The sequence below is a fragment of the Semicossyphus pulcher genome, unplaced genomic scaffold (genome assembly GCF_022749685.1).
Source record: "Semicossyphus pulcher isolate SPU_LCO1_2020_fin unplaced genomic scaffold, fSemPul1.0.p SCAF_12, whole genome shotgun sequence".
In the NCBI taxonomy this organism is placed as follows: domain Eukaryota; kingdom Metazoa; phylum Chordata; class Actinopteri; order Labriformes; family Labridae; genus Semicossyphus; species Semicossyphus pulcher.
Window position 1 is genome coordinate 5,574,424 of NW_027211626.1, and position 19,512 is coordinate 5,593,935.

General features: G+C 40.0%; 1 protein-coding gene across 2 annotated transcripts; it reads right to left on the reverse strand.

Moving 5' to 3' along the window:
- Positions 1–3,470: 3,470 nt before the first annotated feature.
- Positions 3,471–11,114, reverse strand: fam83b (family with sequence similarity 83 member B). 2 transcript variants are annotated; one of them, XM_069658779.1, is made up of 6 exons: positions 11,012–11,114; positions 10,391–10,507; positions 8,762–9,235; positions 7,425–7,589; positions 6,688–6,812; positions 3,471–6,339 (listed from the first exon to the last, which is right to left on the reverse strand). In XM_069658779.1, the coding sequence occupies exons 3-6, from the start codon at positions 9,209–9,211 to the stop codon at positions 4,326–4,328; spliced, it is 2,754 nt and encodes a 917-aa protein (XP_069514880.1). In that variant the 5' UTR covers positions 9,212–9,235; positions 10,391–10,507; positions 11,012–11,114; the 3' UTR covers positions 3,471–4,325. The 2 variants fall into 2 exon arrangements, with proteins under 2 accessions (XP_069514880.1, XP_069514881.1); XM_069658780.1 differs by lacking the exons at positions 8,762–9,235; positions 10,391–10,507; positions 11,012–11,114 and adding an exon at positions 8,667–8,737.
- Positions 11,115–19,512: the final 8,398 nt, after the last annotated feature.

Here is a 19,512-nt window from a genome sequence, read left to right on the forward strand (position 1 = left end):
TATTGTAGAACTTAATTAATCCCAAAGAAAATTCTAGTGGCAGATTGCTCCAGAATTGTAATACAAAATAAGATTCATACAAGAATAACAGCTCCGATGCCGGTTCAGCTCAGCGGTTACATCAGGCGTCCCATATGCAGAGGCGACAGTACTAACCCTTTGCCGGGTGTCATCCCCACTCTCTCCTCCCCTGTTTCCGACACTGTCCACTGTCCTCTCTCTCTCTCTATAAAGGCTTAAAAGGCCAAAAAATACATAAAATGTATATGGGTGATATATACTACATATTCATGTTAATTAAGGGATTACACACTATCCCCCAATAAAATCATAAAAATTACCAAACGGATTCACCGAATATCATTCAACTTTGTATAGCTGTAAGCAAATCTTCTTCATTTTCTTCTGAGGAGACATGAGCCTGCTGAGGAACTGTGCAGGCCCGTCCCTCCCTTCTCTTACTTGGGGACGACAGAGATCATGTTATGTCACATCTATGCAGCCAGGAGGTGAATTGAAACGCTGTAAGAGAGCCGTAATTCCATCTGGCTTATCAGAATGCAAGCCTCAGAGTTTAGCTCAGTACTAGGAGGTAGAAGCTGTGCATCCAAAGTTCACATTTTGTACTGAACTCCATCAAAGCGAGAGCATCTGTAGCAAACAGATCAGAGGCGAAGAGGGATGTCTTGTGGCTGCGTTGCATCACCTGATATTGAGGCTGTGGGTGAAGGTTTGTCTTTCTCTACGAGGGAGAAGAGAGGCTGGGATAGGTTTTAAAAGGTAGATACATATTTAATATTATGGGGATGGAACACGTAAACGGGGCATCAGCTAGTCGAGGTTATTCATGCAACTATATCTTGTCATGTCTAGACTATTGCAACTCTGTACACGTGTCTCCCAAAAGTCCCTCAATTGCCTCCAACTTACAGAGTGCTGCAGCTCGGCTTTTAACAGCGTACAAAAAATTCTGATCATATCACACCTATGTTGTTTCTGTACATTGACTTCCTGTGTCTTTTACAATCAATTTAAAAATATTTTAAATCACTTTTTAGGCCCTGCCTGGCTTGATACCTCCCTATGTCCAAGACCAAGATCAAACGCAGTGTCTGAGCTCCTCCAGGCCAAAAAAAACCTCTGTGATCTGTTAAAAAGTCACAGCTTAAAAAAGGATGGGGATTGTGCATTTGCTGTTCGAGCCCCAAGACGTCACAGTCGAATAAAGCTGCTTTTAATTCTTAAACCCAACGCTTTTATCTTTGCTGCTACTTATTTATTTGTTTGCTTTATTCATTGTTGTGTTTTTAAGTCCACTGTGACACAATCTCTTTTTTCTGTTTGCACGTGAAGCACTTCTGTTTTTTCGAAAAAGTGCCATCAAAATGAAGCTTTTTCTTCGTCCTCTTCTCGCTCAGCTGCAGAAGCCTACTGCAGCGGAGATTTCGGCATCACAGCAATCTCCAGTGCATAATTAAACCTCCGTTATCACTATTTGCCATCAGTAATCCTGCCACTCAAGCAGCTTTGTCACAGTGAGTGCATTGTTCACTTGCTGCTGGGAGCTGATGTTTACACATAACATAAAACCTCCTGCGCGTGCCTGTCATTAGGTTTTTAATGAAAGCAAAGATTATGTTTATCTGAAAATATAGTCAGATACTATTTTTGCTTTATTCACGGTTGTCAGTTTCCAAAGTTGGAAGAGATTAAAGTCATATCTCTGACATAGAGTGATTGATAGGATGGTATGAATTATGCTTTATTTATCCCCAAGGCATTTTGGTTGCACGCAGAAATGAGACGCATATCAAATATTGATAAGGAATAAACAAGATGTGTTCAGTACAGAAATGCATACAGATGCAGGTGCTATCAGCTACAGCAGTAATTTTGGACTGCAGGTGATGTGCAGCAGGGTGTGGAAGGAGGAAAACAACTGAAATGTTTGAAACAGACATTGTTCTGCTTAAAATGACATTTCATAATCATTTGGCAGTGATTTTTTTTGACAGTGCTTAAGACATCCAGATAAATCCCTGCGTTGTCCCCTTTTTAAAGAATGCTCTATAAAAAAACAACCCCTCAAATTAGTGGCAAAAATATTCTTAAAAGTTTTCATGGTAAGAGATGGACATAAAAAGCCTTTTATTGAAAGTCCATTATGGCTGGACAGTCTGACGCACAGTATTTGACCATTTATCCAAAGAAATAAGAAAATATTGACAATTACCCCCTTTTCAGGCTCAATATCCTATAAATGACAAATCTCCTAACAATGCAACATCCATACAGGACAGGAAGAACAGCAGGGTACTGTTTTTAGTGTTGCCTGGGAAAAATAAGACGATAAGAATTTAGTTGTCCTTATTTGACTCCCTCCTCGATCCAAACGGTTTCTTATAAAAACAAAAATTTGGGGGAATTTTAAGTGATCCTAAATAGCTATGTATTTTTAATTTGTCCAGTGCTTAATTTTTACACAAGTACCTTTCAATATTTTTTCCTTTCACTTATACAGTACATGTTAAAGGGGGGGCATTGCTTCAATAGATGTTTTGAATTAAATATACGTACTTCAAAGGAAACTAATGAACTCAAATCACTGTAATTTTACTGTGACCACATTCAGCCTCACAGATGGCAGGATCATTATTTTTGAAAGACTTTAGTATATTGAGCTTCAAAGAAGCCTAAGTTATTATGATTGAGGTTAATAAAGTGTAAAGCTGTTTTTAAGGACAAGCTCGGACCTAGAAGGCAAAAATGTAATATATAATGTCTAAAAAGCCTCAAACAATTATTACACAATTTTTGAGTACTATGATGTTACTAGGTACATTATGTTACACATGAACGTTGCCACTAAATAATTCCCCGTGGTCTATTAATAAAAGCAATGCTTGTTTATGTAATTTACCTTTAGTGTTACTGTTCATTTAATTAGTTTCGGCTTCTTCCTTTTACCATTGTTTAATGTTCGATAGATAAACTATAGCATTGGAGACATTTGTTGGCTTATTTAAGGTTACTCTTTGAAAGATTTACACATTTTAAACATTGCAGTTAAACTGGGATTTCTCCTGTAGCTAAACAGTTTCTAAATTAGCAAAAAATGTTCTTTTAGTCACTTTGATTTTTCATAATTTGACAGACCATGTAGGTTAAAATCGACTAGAAAATAAGCACTTAATTGTAATTTTTATTCTGTCGATGGATGAATAACATTAATGATCACTCATCATTTTCTCTGCTGGATTTGTTGTGTTTACCAATTTACCAATGTGGGACTTGCTGGCAAGCAAGCTGAAATTATGATGTAAACCTCTAAATACTCATACGTAATACTAATACATAATCATAAAGAGTGAATATTGACAAGATGTAAATCAGAGAGATGGATTCTTCCATTGCATGCATATTTAACACTGGAGGCTATGTTTCCTTCTGCTTTAACAAAGTCTGTCACCTTTAGAATGAATGATGAAGTACTTGCAATCATCCCTGAATGCCCCCCCCAGGGATACAATATGTACTGTGTTTTTCATTGTGCTTATAGGCACATGGAATTTCGCCTTAAGGCACGCCGTTTAAACAAAGAAATTGTATGGATGACACCTTTCACAAGTCACAAATGTTTTCTTATGCAATCACATAGTTTTATAAAAGATTTAACAAAAGAAGTGTGCTTAGCTTCTACTGAAAATAAGTGAAAAAAGCTGTAAAAATTTATTATGCAAAAACAACGTGTATTTTTTCAAAATATTGCAACCCCCATGACATTCATAAAACCTCTGCATGAAACATGAGCACGTATATGGAGTGTTTTTCTATATGTGGAGTGGTGGTTAGCTTGCAACATATTCACCTTGACGTGCAAGACATTGCAGAGTGATCCTTTGAATACAGTAACATCATCACTTTGGTATGCACGCACATACAGATGCAGAAATAAATGCATATATCTTTGACATAATGACACAACTGCCACTTAATGCATCCGCAACTTTCGTTAACAGCGTTTAAATGTATCACTTCACCTTGACGCCAGCGAAGGACAGATGTAAAGACAGCTTGAAAGTGCTTTTTCAAGTCTCTAGTGTACAAAGCCCTGCAGCATGTATTCACATAAAATATTCTCCTTGTAGTTCTATTCAATAGTGCATCTGTACACGATACAAAAAGCAAAGGGTGAAATGTAAACAGCTCCAAAGTAGACACAGAAATACAGACCAGCTATACAAACATAAACATTAGGAATCGAATGTGCATTAGTAATAGGTAACCTGTGTGGAGTAAGTCTTTTGCCAAAGCAGTTGTCACTACTACTTCTTGTGTATGAAGTTCCCCACTCTATGGAAGAATTTCTCCAGCTTATTTTCAGGGTGCCCTCGAACACCACGAGTGAGATTGTGTTCAGTAGCTAACCCAACTTTAGGAAGTCCTTTAGCCTTCTCCTGAGCGTGTGTGCTTCCAAAGCTGTGTGTCAAAGGTAGAGGTTGTTTCTTTTCAAACGAGCAGAAAGGCTCAAATCTGCTGTACGGCCTGTCTGCACCTCGATCTTTGCTCCAGCTTCCTGGGTCAAGGCCAGGCCTTGTGCTTTTATCAAGAATGGTGGGATTTCTCTCTGTGGTTGTTTTTGAGAGGGAGTTCTGCAGTGGATTTCGTTGCTCCTCAGTACCAAATCGAGGTTTTGAAGGTTTTACGTCGTCCACTAGCCGGGTTCTCTGCTGCTCTGAGGAGGGCTTGACAGAGCTGGTTGTGCTGTGGTGAAGCTTTCCTCGTCCATGTGACATCTCCTCGTCCTCACCCGTTATGGTGTCTGTACTGGTACCTGACTTCCAACTCTGTGTTTCAAAGTTTCCGATCGAACCCTCTTTTCTTTCCGGTATGTTCAGTAATGATTTTATTTTATTGGTACTCTTCTTCAGGAAATGATGAGATTGGGACTTGCCTGTCAAATCCTTGTCATTCACTTCAAGAGCTGCTGCAGACACAGTCCTTAATGGCCCCTCCTGCCAATCTGTAGTACTAGGGCTTTTAGTGCTTGTAATACTCTTGACATCATAATGAGAGACAGACCTCTGATCCTCTTTTAGATTTGAAACATATCCACCATTCTGTGCATTGATCCCTGCTGTGCTTCTGTTAGCTTGTATCCTTGCATAAGCTCCGTACATGTTAGCGGAGGATTCATGTTTGTTCTCAGTGTTTGATCTGGGATCTGCCACACTGTGCCTCTTGTTCCAACTGTCTGTCATGATATCAGGGTTTGTGATCATGTGCCCACCCTTAGGCCTTCCAAGGCTAGAGTATACCGACTGGTAAGAGTTGTTTCTACCTTGTCCGTAGCTTAGGTTACTCCGGTTGTCCTCCAAACCCGCAAAACTTTGCCTCTTTAACATGAACTCATCGTGATTCATTCTGTTTTCAGCAGCTGATGTTTGATGCCAATGCATCGATGAGTAGTGCAAAGGAGTGTTTGGTGTGGCTGAGGTATTAATATGAGTGGAGGAGTTGTTAATATGTCTGTTTGGCTCAGTGTGCTCTGGTATGGCAGTCCTAAAAGCAAGGGAAGACCTCATTCTTCCCTGCATGAAGGAGCTAGCTTTGTCCGATGGTTCAAACTGGTCTAAATAGTCACTAGACTCTCCGTATGGGACGTCTGGGTTCTTGAGGTAGGACTCAATCCTCAATGTGCGCATGAACGACCTGGATGTATTCTCCAGTGACGGCATGTTCTGCTGCACTGACACAACCTGTTTGTCGTTTCCATTGTAAGACTGACGTATGTTTTGACCTCTGTATATCTGTGGCATGTAATTGTCCATGGGGTAGTTGTTTGATCCATTTCCTGCTTCCCTGGAGATATTCCAATTGCTTGCTCTGGGCCTGATGTTCTGTGGCACGTATCCATCTTGCCTCTCCCCAGCATAGCTGTGCCTTTTCAAGAAGTCCATCGCCTCAGTGGACAGAAATTGGGGCATCTGGTTCTGACCACTGATCCCGTTCTCGATCAAAGGCCCAAACTTGTTGGCGTCCTCTTCAAAGGGCCTCTCTTCAAAGTCTCTCGTGCCCAGCTTCCTCTCACAGGTCTTCCTATAGACGGTGTCCAGTGTATGCCTCAACTGGTCCCTGCGTTCAATTTTTTGAACAGAATGAGATTTGGCAAATCCGAATGATCCATTGCGTTGGAACAAACCCTCAGGAGGGCAAAGTTCAGCTGGAACCTTTGAGCGGGCGAAGAGAGTTCGAAACTCCTCATCGTAGGACTTCACCAGATGTCCTGTGATGACCTGCACCATGCTCAGATTGATCTTCTCAAATGACCAACAGAAGCTGCGAACAAAAAAACAAAACATTTAATGTACAGAAAACAGACTAATATGTGATGTAAACGTTTGAAAATGCTGTTTAATGTTTTCGTTAAATTCAAATTGTTATCCAATTCTGTTTTTTTTCTGTTTACTTTTGTTCAGAAGTAATAATGTTTCTATAACTGTTGTCCCCATTTTCTAGACACATACTTTTTCCACATTCGTAAGCAAAGTTTAAAAGGCAAAAGCCATCAATAGGAAAATGATTGAACTTGTTGAAAGTGACAGTTAAGCTTTGCTTTATAAATGCATTCAGTTTACACCTCACTGGTCTCAACCACAGCTCTTCTTGTACGGCAGTTTCATTTACCTGTATGAGCCATAAATGGCTGTGTGGCAGTCGACTAAAAGAAACCTCTGCTCCATTGCCCCATGAAATTTAGCTCCTGAACGACAGAGGTAATCCAGACCCTTCACGGTGCGCACCCTCATGTTCTGTAGTCAGAGCAGTGACAGGTAAATGTCAGAAAACATATCACAGCAGAATTTAATAGGTGTGTCAGTCATCACATAAACACCCAAGAAGAAGAGATTTACTGTGCAGATTACATCATTCTAGGATTCGAAATGTGAGTGTTTGTTGAGTAGTTGTTGCTGGCATGTGATGTGCATCTTATAGACAGGGTGTGTTTGAACCTATTACATCTCTTGCCCAGATAAATAGTTACGACTCCACCCGAAACAGGAAGAACCAGGTTTTGATTTCGCTTAAGACTTTTGCCACAGGATTAAAAAGACTAATAGACATTAGGTATGCAAACAGGTGGCCAGACTCTGTCAAAGGGTAACAGATATCTGACAATCAGCATCTTTTAAAGCTCACTTAATTACTAATCATGTCTTTTCTGTTTAGTCTGCACAACAAACAAACTATAATAATGACCTGTCTGGATTTAACGGGGAGTTTTAGTGATAAGTGAATACGTTGTTTAGGTGTGGTTTCAGATTGTAGCCTGATAATGTGTAACATTAAAGCACATTAGAGTCAATAAAAGTTATTAAAATGCAGAAGAAAACACAAATGGGTGTTTTAAATCACATACTTACTCTGAGTTGTTGAATTTTAACGTCTTGATTTTCAGCCATACTGAGGAAATGTTTTAAGTGGAAATCGTCCAAAAGAATATAGACCGGAACTCCTCGCACTGATGCATCGACAACTTCTTTGAATATATCCACATCTGTGAACATGTCCATCACAATGGCGATGACCTGCAAGGACAACATAAATCATGATCAGGTCGGCGTGTAAATGCCCACTTTAAGAACACACTGATATCATTACTGAATATGATTACTCGCTGCGAGCCTCACGGCCACAAACAGACCTGAAACCTGAGAGTGATAGTAAACAGGAAACAGACTGAGCGGTGAAAATAGCCAATATGATTTGTACTGGATCGATATAAAGTGAAAGGAGATACGGGGATCATTTTAGCATCCGTAACATTTATTGATCCCCCTCCTGAAATGTTTTTCCTGTGTTTGTGTTCCAGGTTAGAGGCGTTTGTCTCATTAAACTGACGGATGCTGCTGAACATTCACACTGTGCTCATACTGTGGGCTCTTTGATGAAATCACAATTGATAATGCTGCATTTTGTTCAGACCAATTTCCTCCCTCATAATTTCCTGTGTAGGAGGCTCATGTTGAGATGTTTGTTCCTCTGATGAAACATGAGAAATGTTAGTCACTTTAAATCATGAATGCAGCGTCCAGTGTATGTGTTTATTTAAAAAAAATGATTAAGCCTTTCAGTTTTTCTTTTTGATAGACATGAGGCATTACAGCTCTTGGAACCGTGACGCATTTATCTGTGTTTCATTTAAATATCTTCACACTGCACTGGTTGTAATTATGGGGAAGGAAGAAAAGGGTTTGTGAGCTCTGTGAGAGCTGTAAAAAGAGACAGAGCCCTGTATCTGTGTTTGTCTGCAGACCTTTCTGTCAGTCTTTAGCTGTGTAATTGGATTTAATTAAAAGCCGGTGGAGCAGTAGAAAGGTTGTAACGCTGCATCAGAATACTAACCTTCGACCGAGCACAATAATTTTAAACTTCAAAACTCCTATATGACTCATAAATTCAGAACTAACTGAATCATTGTGTGAGAGATGTGACTCTCAAGCACCGGTTCCCACACTCTGTCTCATGATGGGTAGTTGCAAAACCAGATTTGACCTTAACAACCCCATTAGACACTCCTTACAACTGGAAATGAAGTGGAACAAAAGTCTATGGAACTGTCTGGATGGGGAAAATGCTTGTGACGTGTTTGTGCCGTGGCTCACCAATTAAAGAGAAGAGCACTGACGAAACACGGCAGAAAAACAGTTTGAGCCAATTTTCTGCTCCAAACGTCCTGGTCCCAGCTAGTTTCGTTTACCTGTCTCGCTTCCTGAATTCGCTTCCGGATCACCTCTTTGATGGTGGGGTTGTTTAGTCTCGCTGGATGAAAGAGCAGATCTATATTCGTCTGTAGATTTTCATGCAGGACTTCCGGCCACCCTAAGTCCAGATCCGGCGTTTCCACATCCGAGTGGACGGGCCAGTACGTCCCTGAGGATGATTGCTTGTCAGGTGACCCATCGATTTCTTCTTCATTGTTTTGCGGGGGAAGCTGTTCTGCGTTTTCAGTGATAAAGAGAATCTCATCCTCTGACAGGAAGTTCCCGGTACGTTCGCCCTTGAGGAACTCCAGGTAATTGTCTCTGCCTCCGCTGACCAGGCGATCGATGGCCAGCCGATAGACCTCCTTATAGTGCGGTTGGATAAAATCCTCAGATTTAATTTCTCCTCTTAAGGATGAAAACAGGGAAAAGTCTGGAGACTCCATCTCTCCAGGTCGTTTCAGTAGGACCTGGCATAGATAATGGAAATCAATAACACGATGTTAGAGGATCCGGAGACAAACAGTATAATAGGGTGGAGAATGCTGTAAAACTGGCTCCTGTTAAGCCTAATGAGGCAAAGTAAACCACAACTCTTTACACAACCACAACGCAATACACGGTAAGGTTACACTGTTAACAAAGCTATCAATATGGAAATAGTAAGAGGCTGTTGATGTTATAATAAGATGAACACTTTCCTGGGAATCATAACAGGAACTAAGTTCTTATTCATGAATAATTAACCTGCAGTTCCTTGTCTGAATAACAGACTTAGAAAATGAGTTACTTAAGAACAGACAGATAAATACTCTTATTAATGAACCTGTATGTCCTGTTTAATTATCTGCCAATCTGCAGGTTCTTTTTCTATTGCTTGGAATTAACACTAAATCAGCAATCTTAATAAACAACCTGCTGCAGTAAGAAGATCAGTTACAGGGTTGTTTCTAAGTAGCTGCACATGATTTCCAGTGTGTGTTTACATTGGGATCGCATGTACCACAGTAGTTACACACAATCACACCTACACACACAGGTAGGTTTTTCTATAGGAGGCCTGCAACACTTATACTCTATAAGTCTTTAACATTATCATATGTCTGTTATTTGAAAGGTTAAAATGAGATCCCAACAAGCCACATCATGTAAACTGACTCATCATTAATAGACACTGAACCTGTTCACATGCGGGATTTAAAGCATGACTATCAGCGCATGGCCATGGGGCAAATGTCACCGCTGCACCTGTAAGTTAAGGTGGGGTGAAATAAAACCAGTCGTGTTTGTGAGCAAGTAAACAGCTCGAGTGTCAGCTCAGTATTTTCAATAAATGCATTGCTGTGAAGAAAAAAGTTTTGTTTCAAAATAAAATTCATCATTCTGCAAAATAATTTGTTTTTGGGGACTTCATGGCTACAAAGATGACTTTTAAACTATTATTCACTGACAAAGTAAAACCTTTGTTGCCAGTATTTAAGGAAGGCTGCATACAGACATATTTTTCATCCAAAATTCAATCAATTTTAAAACTATTTTAAAACAAAATTCTAAAACACCTTAACTAAAATATGTTCAGTTTAAAAGCTAGGCGGTAAACACAGATTCCTTGAGAGTAGACTCACCGTCTGAAAGCAAAGATCTGTTGCAGTCCGACAGAAACGGGTGACATTTCAACGCTCAAGCTTGTCATTATAGTGGAGAGGATGTGCTGTCCGTCATTTTTGACACACCTGTTATGTCTGGAGAGCAGAGAAGAGGAACAAGTTTACTCTGTGATTTTAAAGTGTTTTACAGCTTCTTCATGGGAAAAGTTTGAGTAAACATTTCACTCTCAGGTATGATTCACTGCTGGTAAAAGCAAACGAATGAATAACCCTGAAGACAGACTGTGTTCTCTGTTTGCAGATAACATTATGTGGTTATTTTATGGGCGGATATGCTCACAAAAGTTTTGGATATCAAAGATCCTGAGAGGTCCACTTGTGTATCATTTGAATAGATACGTCAAACTGTAATAGAAAACGTAAGCACCTGTTGCAATATATTTAACCCTAACCAACACTTCAACAGCATATTTATATTTACAGATTTTATGCTCACTGCTCAGAGAGTTCAAACTAAATCTGAAGCACTTTATATTCTAACAGAGACGTTGCTTCTTGTCTTAAACGCTCCTAGAAGCTTTAACAGCACAGTGAGCTACTGCAAACACCATTATCTGACACTCAGCAAATGTGACTTACATTTAGATTGTGAGTTTTGTGAAAGTCCTCTTGACTGCTCCCAGAATATCCCTCTCAGATGTATGTATGTTCAGCTTATGGTCAATATTTGGTGGAGCTACTGTCTACCGGCTGAGGGAACAAAGACAAGGAGGTGTCTCAACACGACAAGCAGTCTGCAGAAGGAGGGTGTGGATTCCAGTTTTGACATGCAAAACAGTCGGGCTCGAAACTTGCTCACAGGCAGCCATAAACCTGTTTGAGATGTTTAGCCACGCCCCTTCTTTCTGAGGGACAAAGTTCAGTCAGAAGAGAATCAAGATAATGTCGGATGTAAAGAAAGCTGATGAGTGGTGCAGTGTTAGAAAGCCTGGACCTCATTGAAGTCAATAAACCAGGGATCATTACTCCCTTTCATCTTCAGAAGTGGCTGAACTATCAGGGTGGCACTATCCAAACTGTGGAACACAGCTGTTGTTGCATCTGTAGGGAGCCAACAAGCACTTCTGATTTCAGCAGCAGCAAGCATGAAGTCATATTAGAGATTAAGAGCTTTTACTTTCATTCCTTCTTTCTCAAATTCTTCCAGGAGGATTTAACTGCATGCCGGTGACATTTGGCATTTTAAAACCCTGTCTGGTCAGCTTTCATCGAGCATCTTGGGAAACTGGCTCATTATGTCACATCTCTGCATTTTAACAGGTGAAAGGGTGCAGTCTGCGGTCATTTGAGTTGACCATAACAGGTATTCCCTTGAGGGCAAAAGGCACAGACAGGGTCAGTTTGAGTTTGTTATATGGCTGCTATACATTTAGATTTTAATACATTGATAAAAAAAAATCAAATTTTTCTAAATTAATACTTGTGTTTCATGCATTTAATGTCAAGTGTCATGCATTTCAGGTGGACTCATTTTTTGGCTTAATAACATTTTTTTAAATATATTTTCGTGTCTTTAATTGTGTTCAAAATCACTTGTTCTTATCCGCTGCTGACATGCGAGACTACACTGATACATTCACAGCCCTGTGTGATGCAATCAAGTTTTCTTTTGTAAACACTGCCGCCCCTCAGCAAACCTTTCTACCAAAGTACAATCAACATTTAATCATTGGAGTTTTAGTCCTTTTCCCTGCAGGAAACACATATAACATTTTGAATAAGCACCCTGCCCTGTAAATGTTGCATTTCCGTCAAAATCAAGCAGTGATTAAAGACCAGCTCCAGTCATGTTTTAAGACATAAAATGCTCTGCTTGAAATAATAAATTGTGTTTGATATATTTTTTCTGCTAAATCCATTTAATTACCTTGTAAAAATCCTCATTCCTGAATATGCATAGTCCCGCAGCTGAAAACAAAACACCTCTCTGCCATCATTTAGCGGCAACTTGTTGAAACTTAGCCGACTTGAAATCTAGTAATTAGTAGTCATAATGTTAATGTTCTCAGTCAGTAGTGAGTTCATTAACGGGATTGGCTCCTTAGCTTTGTGACGTCTCAAACCTGCCAATCTGAAAACATGTTGTTCAGCCTGTCCTTGGTACACTGCAGTTTAAAAGCAGACAGGCCCAACCATGGAGATGACTGCTGATGTTGTCCCTGATATGTTATGTTGCACATGAAGAACACCACATGGAGATGTTTACAAGGTTAAACACTTGGGAGGGGGTCTTTGAATAAGATTTACTGAGCAAATTAATCTTTAATGTTAGTTTTTCACCTTAAACTGAGAGCATAACATCTCTGCAGAGTCACATGCATACGTTTAGTTAATTGTTTAACATAATAAAGACATCACGCAGGTTTAATAAGAAAATGCACTGAATGTATTATTTCACTGTTGACCTTCCTACAGAGGCACAATGTGGGAGTTTAGGTTGAAAACTAATTTTTACGTGCAGAGAATATAGAATAGAGAGCAGTCCCTACAGCATGTGATAAATTATTCGCAACAAGTGCAGCAAGTAATAACTACCAGAGATTTTCTATTAGCAGACATTTTTTTCTTATGTAGTGCATGTGCGTGAGTGTTTTTCTAACTGCTAACTGCTGAGCGTTAATCAGACACCGTAGCTCCCCGTGAGGCATCACTGTGACAGAGAGAATGTTCTAACCTCCCAGTGAAGAAGAAATGTCTCGTTTGGGAGTGGGCCAGCTTCAGTAGATCTCCTCTATCAGCCCTGAAGCGTTTCTCAGGTCAGCCCAGGTTTCAGTCCAGAGGCTCTACATAACATTTCGTTATACGACACCAGTCCTCCCACTGGCTGTAGCATTAAAGCATACAGACACACACACATACACACATACACTGACCTCACCGCCAAATGCCTGGACATGCAAATACACACTGCGCAGGTGGTTATGTTTTTAATGAGAACCTTTTTCATTTAGTTTACTTAATAGGGAAAATATGGAAATTTGATTTTGGGCCTGAAATTACATGGAAAGATCAATATTTCTAATTTCTGCAAGCTAAATATGAAGGTACAGCTAGCTTGTTAAGCAAGCTTGTCTTGGCATACAGACAGTAAAGTAAGGGTAAAAAAAAAATCCATCAACTAAAACCTCTGAAAGTTATTTATTAACACTTAATATCTCTTTTGTTTAATCTGAAGAAAAGAACAAAGTGTAAAAACAATCATCACCAATTTTGTAAAATTTTAAGTCGCAATCTTGAAGATTTCAGTTTCTTTCTCTTTGGCGGCACCTGTGGCGATAAACGGTAATTGCGGGAGCAAACTTCCCAGATATCCAGACAGTGCTGCATGTGTGACGTCCACAGTTGGCTCCAGTTGTAACTCTTGATTTTCCTGGCTGACGGTCGCTTTCCTTTTCAGACTGTTTGCTTCATCTGAGCGTCGAGTTTGTTTCTTTTTCTTTGGATTTTCACTTATTGTTGAAGTTGTATCTGTAGTCATCCATCTTTTCTTTGTTTGTTCAGCCAGAGTAGATTACTGTTTACTCGCAACACTTGCAGAGAGCGGAAAAGCAGCCACTTAGCTCCGCCTACCCTCTCTGGCAGACCAACCACTGCTGGCTGATGGAAAATGCGTCACTAACTGGGCGCCGCTTGTGATTTTTTCTGCGAATGTCGCCACAGACACCCAGTCTGTAATTCTGCAAATGCAAAGGCTTTCATCAGTGGGCCAGAGGCTCAATCACCATTGTGTTACCTCATTCGGCGAAAGATAGTGACAGACATTAATTTCCACTTTAAGCTAGCTGGTTCCCACCTTTTACAGTCTTAACGTGAAACTAAGCCAAGCTAACAGTATATACAGTCCATGATAGTGCTATGAATCTTCTCATGTAAGTATTTCCCCCAAAATGTCAGACTAATCCTTCAAGGCTCCAACAAGCTATCATGTTATAATTAGCCTCCCGTTTTGTTGAACTCATTTGACTCTGAGCAGATGAGACAAATATTACTGAACTCTGTCAATCACCAGTTGGAAGATGATTAATACATTTATGAACTCACTTGAAGCTGTTTTTTCCCCCTTTTATCGATAATTAAATCTTAGTAACTTAATTTAACGAATGTCGGCCATATGTGAAACGTCATTTATTTTTCTCTTTGCAGTTCTTTTGTATCGTACGTGTATCGCTGAGTCAGGAAATTAAATCTGTTCCCATTGTCTTCATGTTATTAATGATGATCAGGCTAAATACTATAAAAAGATAAATTCCAAATTAATCTTTTTTTTTGACCAGGAAACTGTCAATCATTCAATTTGCAGAATGTAACATGTGTAAACTCTCTATTCCTTTACTAAGACAGACAGGAACTTGTCTGGTAGTTCCACATTGCTCCGCTTAAAAGAGCCATAAAGAACAAGATATCTGCACCTTTGTTGAGCTGCGTCTTGAATCTGGGCGTGTGAAGATAAAGTAAGTTATGTTTCCAAGTGTCGGGGAGTTTCTCCTCCTGCAGTGAACTCCCTCTGAGTCACCTTTTGTGACACCCAATCTGTGCCTCGCTGCAGTCATCATGATCAGTTCCTCAGGCTGTTCTTGGCTCCTGCTGGCAAGTCTGAGCAGGTGACAGACTGTTTCGTCGTCATGAGAAGCTGCAAATCAGCAAAGCGCAGGACGAGATAAACATCAGCCCGTCTCTGATCGTTAAGTAAACACCAAATACTCAGGGAGCGATCTGTCTCAGAGGAGGGGCTTGTGTCTGAGTGTGAAAAACAAATAACATGCATCGTTTTCCATTCAAACAGAGGACACTTAATTATAATCTTTATTATATCACACCATGATGATAGTCTAAAATGTAAGCGACAGAGCACGTTCACATTAAAGGGGACATGAAAGGTGTCGGCTGATTTAAATTACAGGTTTGATCTGAGTCTGGATCTGAGAGCCGTTGGCCTGTTTATTACTGATGCTTGATAGCAGCTTGTGTGGTTTGTATTATGAGAAAGATTTTTGTGGCTGGAACAAGGAAGCAATCAATGCGGTGAGGCAGCAGCAATCACATAATACTGCCTTGCAAATTGCAGCTGTCATGACACTTGCTACTTCCCAAAATACGTCGGGGCAGAAAGAGGTCAGGTATGCAGGTGTCTTTCATCTTCAGGTCAGCACTTAATTTACTATTTTGTTTACATATCTTTCTTATTGATGCCACAGCGGCAACTTCCAAACACACCTGGTGGAGATCTGAACTCTACTGTGCACCTTTATCATTTATAATGTTGTGATTAATAAATCATGACATTTACTGTCTTTATTTATCTGTTCTGGGGCATTTACTGACTAACAACAGCTAGCTTAATATGTAACCACTCACTGCCAGAGGTGGAGAAAGTCCACACATTCTTCCAAGCGCAGATACTTGTGTGTTAAATGAAAGTAGAAGTACTGATAAACGTCTTTATAGTAGTAACGGTGGAAAAGGTACAGGCTCTGTAATGTACCCACAGTATAAAGTAAGAAGTTGCTCTCTGACGGACATTTCTAGCAGCTGTTTCTGTGCAAAGTTCATTGAACTTTACGTCATATTTAAGAGACTATTCGACTTAAAGTGATAATCTCAAAGATTTTCATTTAAATAAATGTCTGTAAGTTCACAATCTATCTCCAAAAGAGGTAACACACTGGTGATTGAACCTATGGCCCACTGATGAAAGCCTTTGCATTTGCAGTTTTACGTACTGGGTGTCTGGTGCCACTTTCATGGCGCCCACTTAGTGACGCGTTTTCCATCAGCCAGCAGTGGTTGGTCTGCCAGAGAGGGTAGGCGGAGCTAAGCGGCTGCTTTTCAGGTCTCTGCAAGTGATACGAGTAAACAGTAATCTACTATGGCTGAACAAACAAAGAAAAGATCGATGACTACAGATACAACTTCCACTCAGATGAAGGCAAACAGTCTAAAAAGGAAAGTGACCGACAGCGAGGAAAATCAAGAGTTACAACCGGAGCCAACCGTGGACGTCACACATGCAACACTGTCTGGATATCTGGCAAGTGGGCTCCCGCAATTACCGTTTATCGCCACAGGTGCCGCCAAAGAGAACGAAACTGAAATCCTCGAGATTAGAACTTTAATGCATTCTAACTTCAATTATGTTAAAATGTTAAAATGTAAGGGGTAAGAGTTGTTAGAAAAATAAATAGTATTGTAAAGCAGTGTTGTGACCAAGTCATCTTTGCTCAAGTCCCAAGTTAGTCTCAAGTCATTTGGTCCAAGTCTCAAGCAAGTCTCATTCAGTCATTTTTTCTTGTGCAAGTCAAGTGGAGTCCTTAGTTATGGCAAGTCAAGTCACTTTTTTCCACCCATACAGCACCCTTACCTGTAGTCTTTATAAAGAGAAAAGACAAGGTGTTAGTAGCCCGTCTAATAATGATATTATTGGCCAATTTATATAACCTGTTCAAAAAGGATATAACGATGAATTGTATCTGTATTATCTCGGGACAGGCGCAGCCATGATGATGGTCTGGTCTGAGTCAGTCAAAGTAAAGGATTGTTACTGGGTCTTCCTGTTCTGTTTTTTATATGTTGTGTGTTTTATTTTCTTGTTTTAATGGTCAAATATACAAATAAATGGGACTGTTATGTAATCATTGCATTTCAAATTGTATTCCATATATTGTAGCATAGTATATTGATATTGCGGCATCTTTGCCTGCATCTTCATCCTGGTGCCTTGTAGTGCTTCTAGTGAAACAAAGGTCTGTCTGATAATCAGGCTTTCTGCAAACTATTCTTATGAACTATTATTGTTTGCTTCATAAAAATGAATTGTTAGTTGCACACCAACCACACACACTCCTCAGATCACAGTGTGCAGTGTTTTTGTCGATCTAAATGAGCTGCAAACTGTCAGCACTGATTCAGAACTGATCATGTCTCATTCACCTGCTCTGTAGGACCCGACTCTGCCATTATACTGCCAATGTCCTCTGTCATTACCTCCTGAGGTTTAAAGTCACTGTTAGGATGTACAATTGTTTGCATTTCCTGTGTTTGAAATCAAATATAACTTTTGAAATGAGGCTGATTTTATTAGTTGCAGCAACAAGGAAGTTTCCTCTGTTATTTAGTCTCGTATCTTTCTGTCTACACTGTTAGTGGGAACGTGTCCCGTTGTGTAGAATGACATCTGCTGACTTTACAAGCATTTGATCAAATGTATGACAGGTTTATTATTTGGTATGCAAACAATGTTAACAGCTTAATAACCCCCCATCATCATGCTGATAAGTAAAGCATCAGAGCTCTTGTTATTTTTCACCATGGCAACGTGGAGCTGCTGCTGCAACACAGTTGAGCTGGTCATAAGCTGGTTAACACAGAACATCACTTTGCTCTGAAGATATTCAAGATGTGGTGGATGTGATGTTGCCTGGCTAACGAGGAGGCTGAGCAGACTGAGGTCCTTCAACATCTGCAGGACGAAGCTGTGGATGTGTTATGAGTCTGCGGTGGCTAGTGCTATCCTGTTTGCTGTTGTGTACTTTGGCAGCAGGCTGAGGGGAGCTGACGCCCGAACAAACTGATCCGCAAGGCCATTGACGTTGTAGGGGTGGAGCTGGACTCTCTGACGGCGGTGTCAGAGAGGAGGATGCTGTCCAAGTTACGAGTCATCTTGGACAATGTCTCCCACCCACTCCATGATGTGCTGGTTAAGCACAGGAGTACGTTCAGTGACAGACTCATTCCCGTGAGCTGCACCACAGGAAGTCATTCCTGCCTGTGGCCATCAAACTCTCAAATGTATTCATACTTCTAGGCTGCATTGTGCAACTCCGATGCACAGATTTCCCCCCGGGGATAAATAAAGTATTTCTGATTCTGATAAATGACTTCCATAAAATGTTGGTGTAAATGTTTAGTACCCTGTGTGAATGGATCCGGCCCAGAAGCACTAGCTCCAGAAGTCTGGGTGCAGAGATCAGTGTTTGTAAGTTAAAGAAAAGGAAACTGAAAAAGTTGTTTGTAGAAACAAAAGCTTGTCTGAAAATAAACAAACCGACACCAGTGTCTCTGATATTCCCTGGAGTGCAAAAAAAACATGGTTCAGGAATTTTGTTAAATAACACTTCAAGTCTTTTTGCAAAAAATAGGATTATTAAATGAAAGTCAAAGAGATCTCACATTTACCACAAACCGTAGTGAAAATATCGCCAACTTCCCCTCTGGCGATCAATAAAAAATGATCTTATGTATTAAATGAGTTATAAATTCAAGTGTTATAATTGTATTTGGGCTGCACGGTGGTGCACTGGTTATCGCTGTTGCCTCACAGCTAGAAGGTCACTGGTTCAAAACCCTGGTTTGAACAAAGTTGGCCTATCTGTGCATGCGTGGGTTCTCGCCGGGTCTCCGGCTTCCTCCCACAGTCCAAAGACATGCTTGTTAGGTTAATTGTTGACTCTAAATTGCACGTAGGTGTGGGTGTGAGTGTGGAAGGTTGTCTGTCTCTATGTGTCAGCCCTGTGATTGACTGGCGACCAGTCCAGTTTTACCTCGCCTCTCGCCAACGACAGCTGGGATGGATGGATGGATAATTGTATTTAAGTTAGTTGGTTAGGGTAATGCACTATATAATACACAATACACATCCATCCATAATTATCACATTTTATACAGAATTATCAGGAATAAAGTCCAAAGTCCAAAACGATGTGTAAATTCAGTCTACCACCTTCCACCAATCAAACGTCTGTTTATATGATCGATGTTAAAAACAATAATGCAAATCACATGTTTCTATCTATGGCGGTGTATGCAATCAAAATACATAAATTCATCATTAACACTAATCTAACAACAATTTCTTTCACATAGAAATGTAGAAAGTTGGTATCTTTTAAGTTTTTATTTCATTTTTGTCTCTGCACAAACACAACACCTAAATAAATAATGTGCTTATTTATAGCTTTGTGATGACAGTTGATGTGCTAATAATGATGGAGCTGTGAGAGTGTCAAATGCAAAGCCAAAAAAGTCAAAAGCAATATTAAAAAAAACGCTGGGGTTCAGTGGATGATGTTTTTGACGGATTCAAA